This window comes from Argentina silus (assembly GCF_951799395.1).
Source record: "Argentina silus genome assembly, chromosome: 8".
In the NCBI taxonomy this organism is placed as follows: domain Eukaryota; kingdom Metazoa; phylum Chordata; class Actinopteri; order Argentiniformes; family Argentinidae; genus Argentina; species Argentina silus.
In genome coordinates, this window is record NC_139662.1 from 10,620,421 (window position 1) to 10,629,921 (window position 9,501).

The window sequence follows — 9,501 nt, forward strand, 5'->3', positions numbered from 1 at the left end:
TTGTTTTTTGTTGCTTTTTTGCTTATGTTTTGCTTCAAGCTTTGTTTATGAATACTTATAATTTTATATAAAAACATAATTTTCCAGAAAAGACAGAACACCCCTGGAGGACAGAGTTCCAGAACAAACTATTTCCTTTTGGCAACGGGTGTACATCTGTTTTGACTGGTTCGCTAATTGGATAATTAAGGCATTAAAAGTAGTTTGGAATGGATACTAGCACACACACGCTCTTCTCTGCTCTACTCTGTCATTGTGACTCACTATAGCACATATACAGCTATAGAATCTGTTCAATCAACTGCTTTATGGTAATAGGTGAAATGACACAACCATTTATTGTGTAATGGTAAAATAGCGCCACATTTCTGCTATTCACTGTTCTAAGTGATTCCCCCGCAGAAGAACATGGTATAACAATGTGAATACTTTATTGGGTCGACAAGTGCAATTGAATCCAGTTTCATTTCATCATCTTGAAAATAAAGACAGTTATGCAAAAGTGTGATGCAGGTAAAAGTTATGGCAAACGATTGACATGACCTCTGCGTTATATACAGTGACAGCCGATGCAATCAATAGTGTTACAAACACGCTCGTCCAAAGACGTGGGTTGACAAACCGTCCACAAACGGTTGCAATGACGAGAAACAAAAGCAAAATAATCTCAAAAGAAGATGTCATGTGCAAGTTACAGTACGATTAACCCCATGACGACTGGAATCTTGGGAATGGTGGCTGAGATTCTGGAAGGTTCTCAGGTTTTGTTCCAAGGTTCTGGATGTTCTAGAAGGATTTGTCACAGTGTCTCTGCTGTTGGCAGCTCTTTCTCTCTCTCTCTCTCTGTGTGTGTGTGTGTGTGTGTGTGTGTGTGTGTGTGTGTGTGTGTGTGTGTGTATCTGTCTGTCTGTGTGTGTCTCCTCCTCCCTCCTGCTGTCTCTCCAGGCCACTAAGGTACACACACTCATCCAGCACAGACGCTCAGCTGAAACAGTCCATACTGGCTTTGGCCCGCTCCATCTCATGGAGAAAGTTATAAAACTGGGGGAGCGTCAACTCTGAGAAAAAGATGAGGAAGAGGAAAAGAGGAAGAATCAGACGCAGAGGCAATATCGGCAGGAACATAATCAGGGGTTTAACACACTGTATAGGTAGAGGACGGTGCATATCATTGTCCATTTATAGCGAGAGCAATATCATTGTAAACTCACCCATGTAGACATTTTCAGTGGAGTTCCCCTTTCTGATGACTAACTTCAGCTAAAAGAATAAAGATGGGTTTTTTGGGGGGGTTTTCAAATACATTGAGCATAGCAATAACTCAAATGGCTGAGGCCCTTAGTATGCCCATTTGAAATCTGTCAAGTAAAGTCATTCTTTAACTAATTTTACTTATTAATTTGCCACTGTCATCGAGCCAGTTATTCTGAATAGGGAGGACAGATGCTGTGTGTTCTGTTAATGATAGACCATGGATCATATAAAACCATGTAAACTGTATGAGGGTGATACAGTAGTGTTCTCTGAGGACACGTAACCATAACGACATAAAACATACCTGTAGAAAGATGTTTCCAACCTTCTGAAGTTCACTCGTTCCAACCGTCACTGTGGAGGGAGAGGGGGAAAAAAAAGAAGAAAAAGCATCAAACGATATGAATGTCACTAAATTAAGTGGTTACCTCTCCAGCACAACGCTTTAAACTCTTTAAACTCTTCTAAACAAAAATGACCTGGAATATGGCATTGGCAATATGTATGAATTCAATTGCATTCTACATATATTCCAATGACATGGAAAGGAGAGCAGCCATGAGGACTAGACCGCCAGAGTCTTCACATTTGACCTCAACTCGAGCCTCAACGACCCGTCATTCTACACATTCTGGAACCTCAACGGCTGACTATCAGTCTGGGAGTTTAACAACTGAAAGAGAGCCATTTGAATTTGAATCCTAATACATGTATATACGTACATACATCATTAGCGGGTCTTAAACTAAGCCTAGTTTCCCCAGACAGGCCCCACCATGCCTGACTTTGCATATCAAGTATGGTACTTAGCATATCCATTGGTTAGCATGTACATGGTTGACATTAGCATGGCTCCCTGGTTAGGGAATGAAAACGGAGTCGGAGAAAGAAGTCCCTCTCCAAAGAAGTCCCTCTCCAAAGAAAGAAGTCCCTCTCCAAAGAAGTCCCTCTCCAAAGAAAGAAGTCCCTCTCCATCATTGTTCTCAACACATGAGAACAATGATGGAGTGGTCGGGAAAGGGTTTGTGTCGATCCATCACAGACGTGGGACTCAGACGGTACAGTATACAAGCATGCAGTGTAACATAAGTTAATACAAATACATAACAGTCAAACAATAAATAAATCCTAACCCTAACCCTTTAAAATGTCTTTATTACTAACTAACAATATAGAAAGGACCTTTCTTGTAACAATATAGAAAGGACTTGTATGAGATACAGTACCAGTCATAATTTTGGACACACCTTGCCAAGAGTGTGCAAAGCTGTCATCAAAGCAAAAGGTGGCTACTTTGAAGAATCGAAAATATAAACCATATTCTGGTTTGTTGAACACTTTTTTGTTTCCTACATAATTCCATATGTGTTCCTTCATAGTTTTGATGTCTTCAATATGAATCTACAATGTAGAAAATAATACAAATAAAGAAAAACCATTGAATGAGAAGGTGTGTCCAAACGTTTGACTGGTACTGTATGTGTGGATTATTTGAGTAAACAAAAAGTCTTACCACCAAACTTCCACTCCATGTCGACCAGCTGGTTGACCATCAGTGTCTGTCCTACGGCCAGTCTGGACAACACAGGGTAATGGACGCTCCACTAGAAACAGTAACAGTCAATCAACGAAGGAGAATTTTTACTGGAGCATTTTCATTTCCATAAGGCCACCACATCCCTAATGGCAGGACAACGTTTGATGTCACTTGTATAGTTTTAACTGGAGTGGATTACTTCAATACAGTGTATTTAGACACAGCAGGATGAAGGATTGGGAGGGAGGTCACCATAGGCATACCTGCTGTGAAAAATGAGCAGCCTTGTCTTCATTTAATCCTGAAAGATAAAACAGTAAAACTATGAAGCTCAGTACTAACAACAAACTGTGGGGGTTATAACTATAGTTATAACTATTTCCAGCACTGACATGATATGGCACACTTGTAAGGGTTTTTCACAGTGCAATTTCTTAATCTAGGATATCCTTAGCGCAGGGGCCAAGACTGGCCCAGGGCTATCTTACCATCGATTCACACACACATTGATTAACCCTGGGTGAAGGGTTAACCCTAGGCTAATGATTCACACTTGTGCACCGAAGCCCTGGGTTTAACTGAAATCACCGTAGCAACATGAGGCCATTCTAGCCAATACAAGTCGGTTAGCTCGCTAGCTTGCAGTGCGCGGTTGGGATAGAAACCACCAAGTTATAGATAAAAGGAAACACGCTGGGGGAAATAGGAGACAAGGAGACATGGAATGTATTGGATATTTGAGTTTTAGCCCAGGCTAAGTGCAGTGTGAAAAGGCCTTTATGTCTCTACAAACCTAGAGTGAGAAGATCCTCTTTGACCTGGTCAGCAGTCAGATTTTTCTTCAGGGCACCTGTTGAATTTAAAAAAATTTTTTTTAACATGAGCTTATTATCATAGGGATGCCCACATTGATAAGTGTGTGTGAGTGTGAGTGTGAGTGTGAGTGTGAGTGTGAGTGTGTGTGTGTGTGTGTGTGTGTGTGTGTGTGTGTGTGTGTGTGTGTGTTCTCACCTTGCGGCACCAGGAGGACACTCTTCATCAGGCTCCTCAGAGGGCCTGCACTCATCCCATTCTCCCCTGCAAACTCACTCAGCTGCTCTAGGAACTTGTGCGCCTGTGTACACACACACACACACACACACACACACACGCACACACACACACACACACACATTTAATGAAACAAGTCTCCATGAATACACATTGATTATTTTATCTTATGATGACTGATGGATAGATGATTCACTTACTTAAACAAATGTATTTGTTGTAAGTCGCTTTGGATAAAGGTGTCTGCTAAATGCCGTAAATGTAAATACACACTTAAATCCCGCTTTCAGATGTCAACTGAACCTTTACGTTCCCCATGTGTAGTCAGGTGTTCACTTACATCTTTAGGCTCCAACAGGAACTGGAAAAGAACCTCTGTCAGACTCATGAATTGCTGCAAAGTAACAGAGACAAAGTTGGCCTCTTCAAGACATCAAATCACATTCACCATCTACCTCCATGTTGGAAGGTAGGACAAAGCAAGATAGGGGGTAAAAGAGGTCTTGGTCTTGATAATTTGGATGTTGTTTTTTTTCTCACCCTGGTCTATACTAAACGTTTTAAGAGCCCTTTGCTTTATTACACCTGAATAGGCAAGCACACATTCCAGATATGAATTGCTTATCTAATAGCTGGCAACATCAGCTTCATGTCAAATTAATTCCTAATCAGATGGACGCTCTGGTGACAGCCTGGTCCGAGCATTGATGACTGATGGATAGATGATTCACTTACTTAAACAAATGTATTTGTTGTAAGTCGCTTTGGATAAAGGCGTCTGCTAAATGCCATCAATGTAAATGTAAATGTCACACTGTGGTCATATGACTTAGCTGTTACCAATTCAGTCTACTCCTCCAGCGCAGTATTTTAGATTTGGCTCGCTACTTATCCACTAACCTAAACGCCACATATATTTCATATTCAATGGTGAATAAAAAAAAATACAATAAAACGTCAAGTTTAGAAAAGATCCAATGTCCTGTCATGACCATAATAAACCGCAGAACATGTCCAAGCAGCTACAGTGACAGCTAGCTTGCATGCTCGGAAAGAAAGCTCATTTTTGCATCGTCGCATGCTTTACCTGCTCGTTAAATTTGTTGAGGTTCTGAAAGTCATTGCTGACAGAATCTGGTAATGTATCTTTAGTAAATTGCAGTTGTAACATTGTTGCCTGTCTGTGTGTCTCTCTGGAACTTGTTACTTTAATGCCAGCTTCCGTGATTGCGACCAGCGCTACAGAAGCTATCTTGGTATTCAACTCAGCACATTCACTCCAATGTGCTGCATAGCCACAGCTGCATAGCCACACAATTCATAGAAGTCACAAGAAAATATACAAATTCTATGTGCTAAAATCGATATCTTTTTAAAAATTATTATTATTTTTCATTGTAGGCCAATTAAAGTCTAATGCAGTTTAATTATGTTTAATCTGTCACAGCAATCATAAGACAAAGCTCACTACTTCGAGGACCTCTGAAAAGACCACTTGTTTAACAGACAGTAAGTTGTTCCTATAAATGATTCAGTGATTCAATTATTGGCTATCAGGTGGTGTTATAAAAGCATTGTTGTTACCTGTGACATTTTGGGGCAGTATTCCAGAAATGTTCAAGTATTCTTGTGAGAAGGCTGGGATAGGCCTGAGGCCTATAAGCTGATACGACACAGTAATTACACAGTCTGCCCAGACCAACCTATCCATTATACACCCCAACTTTTCATCAGCCAAAATGTGTTAAATTGTTTCATGTCAGTACTGCAGATGTACGCCTCAGGCCTGGATGATGTTAGAAAAAGACAGATCATCTAAATAATATATTTGTACCTTGTAAATCAGTATAATCATAACATTAGATATGGTGTTGATATGAATGTACGCCCCTGACATCAAAGGAAAAATGTGTCATATCAAATGATATTGCATTCACGATTATGATTGGTAACAATATGAGGCATATTCTTTCCATTCATCCTTTATTTATCCAGATGAGTTTCACTGAGATAGAAATATATTTTTAAACAGAGCCCTGGCCAAGGGGCAGCACAACACAACACAACACAACCACAACCACAACCACAACCACAACCACAACAAAACACAACACAACACAACACAACACAACACAACACAACACAACACAACACAACACAACACACCAACCCTGTCTATATTGAGAGCAGTACACCAAAGCTTTTCAGTGGTCTGTCGGCAACTGTAAATTAGAGGTTTTGTTAAATACAGTATGGGCAACAGTCTTTATATTGTAAAAAAAAAATAGTCTATTTTAGGTCATCATTATATGAATTCCACTCAGATGCCTGTGTACTATAATAGGCTTTCGACAAAACTGCATATCATTTATCAGTTGTGTATAAATGCAATATGGAAGATGAGTGTATGCAAGGGTTAAACTGGAAAAGGTAAATGTAGTCTTGATTCAGCTACAATGCGATTCGAGACCCGGGAAAAAGTCACGCCTGCGATACTGTGTAAAAAAAAAAAAAAAAAAAAAAGCGAAGAAGGCTTGAAGAATTCCTCTTAGATATATTTGACCCCCAGGGTAGGTGGAGGTATTTGTGACATTTCGTGCCACCTTGGTAACCAGTGAGCTCTCTGAGGCAACCAATCAATCGCAACTCTTCCCTCTCTCTTTCCAGACTGCCACTGCGGTCAACAGGTAAAACATTGGTGTAGTTCCCCATTCTCATGAGAAGTGTGCAAGTGAGTGCAGAAAGAGTGCAGAACGGCAGATTAGTTTACAGCATGCTGCTTGAGACTGGAGCAATTCCTGCATGAGGTTTGATACATTTTTCTTTTAACTTGTTTGACGAAAGATACCATTTTCTATTAATACTTTTTTTTTGTGAGAACTTGTGGACAGATCTATCTTTTTTATTATTATTATTATTTAAATGATTTCTGCATGAATGAAGCGTGAATGATTATGTAAGAAAGCGACGAGGAAGGAGCGAGGGAGAGTGCATTATTCGATAAAGAGGCGATTTATCGTAACTACAGAAATTATATGCACTTTTAGGCTGCACATGTCTAAAATGGCTCAACAGAAGTTTTTTTTTTTTTTCATGTAGCCTACAGCTAATGGAGTTTGTCGGCGTCGTGTGCAGTCGGGATATAGGGTGTACAGATGTTGTGAGTGGGACATTAGTGTAAATCACCAAGTTTGTGTTTTTTAACAGGGATCATCACACTCTTTTGTATTTTGACGTATTTTGGACGTATCGGTAGAAAGTGGCTGGTTGAATTTGAACTTAAACATGAACCAAGCATGTACTTTTCGTCGTACAGAAAGACATTAGTCCCACTTCACTTTGCCAAAAGTCATTTCAAGTTCGATGTCTTCGTTTCTAACACAAACACGCGTGTGCATCCACTCGAGCGCTGTTCCGAGAAAGAGAGGTAGGCTTTTATATGGATGAACAGTTTTGACTTTTCTCATAATCATGCCCTGCAGTAATCACAACTAGTTTTTGTAATTTTTTACTAATCTCGCCCATGGACTGTTAGTGAATGTACCTCCTATACTGTCTCACTGCAAGTATGGGCCTATATGAAAACAAAATAGGCCTATTTCAGTGTAATTCATATAATGTTGAAGCCGAACAATTCTGTTGGATGTTGCAGTAGTCTTCTAAAGTCGAACTGTTCTGCACCAACACTGTTCTTATCTGTCCAATAACCTGCTGCACAGATTTACCAATACTTGGTCTTGTTTTCGAGTCCGGGGTGTCTTTGATGGTTGCGCTCGGCAGACGATAATTGACATTTTCGATTGTGCGTGTTGCTCGCCCACGGGGACTGCTGGTGTTCCAAAGAGTCATTTCAACCCCCCCCCCCCACACACACACACACACACACACACACACGTGGATACAGTCTCTCTTTTTTTTTCTTTCTCTTCTCTTTTTTTTTTGGGTGCAAAAACGCTCCCTGTTCACTTTGTTCCGCACGGAAGAACGTGACTGATTTCACCACTCCCATAAACTCCGACGTTTGGAACATGGAACTCTTATTGTCTTCAATGTTTTGATGCCACATATTTTCTAGAACATGATGTTCACCATGCAACCGCAGCCCATCAAATCCACAGACTAGGCTCTCTTTTATTTGCCGCAGAAACGCATGTACGGACTGATCTGATCGTTCTCTTTGGGAGTTGTTCCCCAGTGTGCTCTGTGTGGCTGTTGTTTACAGTGGTTTGTTTGTTACAGTGTTGTTACAGAAGCCATATGCAGACAGGCTTCTCCCGTGAGTGGAAACTGGGGGTAATGGCGAAATGGCAGATGACGCCTCCTTTGGGAAATGCAGTGCCTAATCTCTAAATTCATGCTCCCAACACAACTTTGATGTGTGGCCCCTTTTTGTGCACCCCACCCCTCCTCACCCCCTCCTCTCTCCTACAGTCCCTTAGTCCTTGCCGGGTATTTGGCCCTGTGTTTGCTTTAGTGAGATTTTTTTTGTTGGTCATTTTCTTCCATTCAGACTGGGAGTTTTCCCCTGCAGGGGAAAGGTGTGCATGTGCGTGAGAGAAAGAGAGAGAGACAGTGTGTGTGTGTGTGTGTGTGTGTGTGTGTGTGTGTGTGTGTGTGTCCGTGTCCCATTGTTTGCAGGATGCACCTGGTGGTCTTTATGTCTGTGGTCTGTGTGTGTGTGTGTGGGTTGAACTCACAGGCCTTGCTCCTTATCCCATAAAAGGCTAACATAACTTGAGAAAAAGCCTCAGTGGTCTTTCAAGTCTCAGACTACTCATTTCTTACATAGTGTTAACTGGTTTTTACAGAAACCCCTAAACCATGCAAATTCATGGTGTTGAAACTGTAACTATTCAATTAGGTGGTTTCTCTGGACACAGATTACGCCAAACCCAGGACTATATGACACATTCAATGGAGATTTTCCATTGAAGACGCTTTTGAGGTCTAGGAGGAGTAGGTTTACAGTAATCTGCGCCTGGGGAACTGGCCTGTAAGTAAGGTATAACATACTGGTTTGAGTGATCTCTCTGTAGTGTGTTGTAATGGGGTGCTGCTGTGTGGCTGTCCAGTGCTCCCTCTCTGATTGGCTCTGCAAACTGCCATATGGTTTCTGAATGACGCTATTGCTACAGGAGTATACAGAAACAGCGGTGAACTAATAACCCTCTGGTCACTAGTAACTCTAAACTTCAAAGAGTGCGTGTGCCGGGGGGGGGGGGGGGGGGGTTCTCAAATGGTTCTCCTGTGATAGAGAGGAATTCCTCTCTCTCTGCAGAGGCTTGTTTCACAATGCCAGTGACCTGTGTGTGTGTGTGTGTGTGTGTGTTTAGCTTGGGGCAATACGGACATGTCTGGTCTGCTCCCATGACCGCCCTGTGTTAATAGTCCATTGTCCGGGGGTGAGTCCCATGTCCCACCTCAGGCCTTGGAGAGGTTGTTTAAATAGCGAGTGTTCTTCAGTCGTTGTTGTTCTTGTTTTTTGATCTGTTGCTATAACAGTACATCTGTGACAACCGTCAAATGAGTTTTGAGTCATAAGTTCACATTTTTTATATTTTATTTGACTGACAGCTCCTGCTTTTCCTGTCTCTCACTTTGATGTATTGAGCTGCTCTCCATGGTCTTAACACAGTTACCTAAAGGCAACATAGCAGAAG

General features: G+C 41.3%; 2 protein-coding genes across 4 annotated transcripts in view; one reads left to right on the plus strand and one right to left on the minus strand.

Annotated features, from left to right (window-relative positions):
* Positions 1-409: 409 nt before the first annotated feature.
* Positions 410-5,067, minus strand: commd7 (COMM domain containing 7). Its single transcript, XM_083674426.1, has 9 exons — positions 4,929-5,067; positions 4,182-4,235; positions 3,803-3,905; positions 3,585-3,641; positions 3,055-3,092; positions 2,768-2,858; positions 1,559-1,608; positions 1,212-1,260; positions 410-1,058 (listed from the first exon to the last, which is right to left on the minus strand). The coding sequence occupies exons 1-9, from the start codon at positions 5,010-5,012 to the stop codon at positions 982-984; spliced, it is 603 nt and encodes a 200-aa protein (XP_083530552.1). The 5' UTR covers positions 5,013-5,067; the 3' UTR covers positions 410-981.
* Positions 5,068-6,372: 1,305 nt separating this feature from the next.
* Positions 6,373-9,501, plus strand: part of dnmt3bb.1 (DNA (cytosine-5-)-methyltransferase 3 beta, duplicate b.1) — a 33,415-nt gene continuing 30,286 nt past the window's right edge. For 2 of the 3 annotated variants that reach the window (XM_083675135.1, XM_083675137.1), the window contains exon 1: positions 6,373-6,648. The gene's annotated coding sequence lies outside the window, so the exon portion shown is untranslated. The remainder of the gene's footprint in view (positions 6,649-9,501) is intronic. The other variant, XM_083675136.1, reaches the window with a different exon arrangement.

Excerpts from the sequence above, each read along its gene's own strand:
- commd7 (XM_083674426.1), bottom strand. The coding sequence starts at position 5,012 with ATGTTACAACTGCAATTTACTAAAGATACATTACCAGATTCTGTCAGC. Across the intron at positions 3,093-3,584 it reads AGAGGATCTTCTCACTCTAG|GATTAAATGAAGACAAGGCT; the intron begins GTTTGTAGAGAC and ends TTTATCTTTCAG. Across the intron at positions 1,609-2,767 it reads CATGGAGTGGAAGTTTGGTG|TGACGGTTGGAACGAGTGAA; the intron begins GTAAGACTTTTT and ends CTCCCTCCACAG.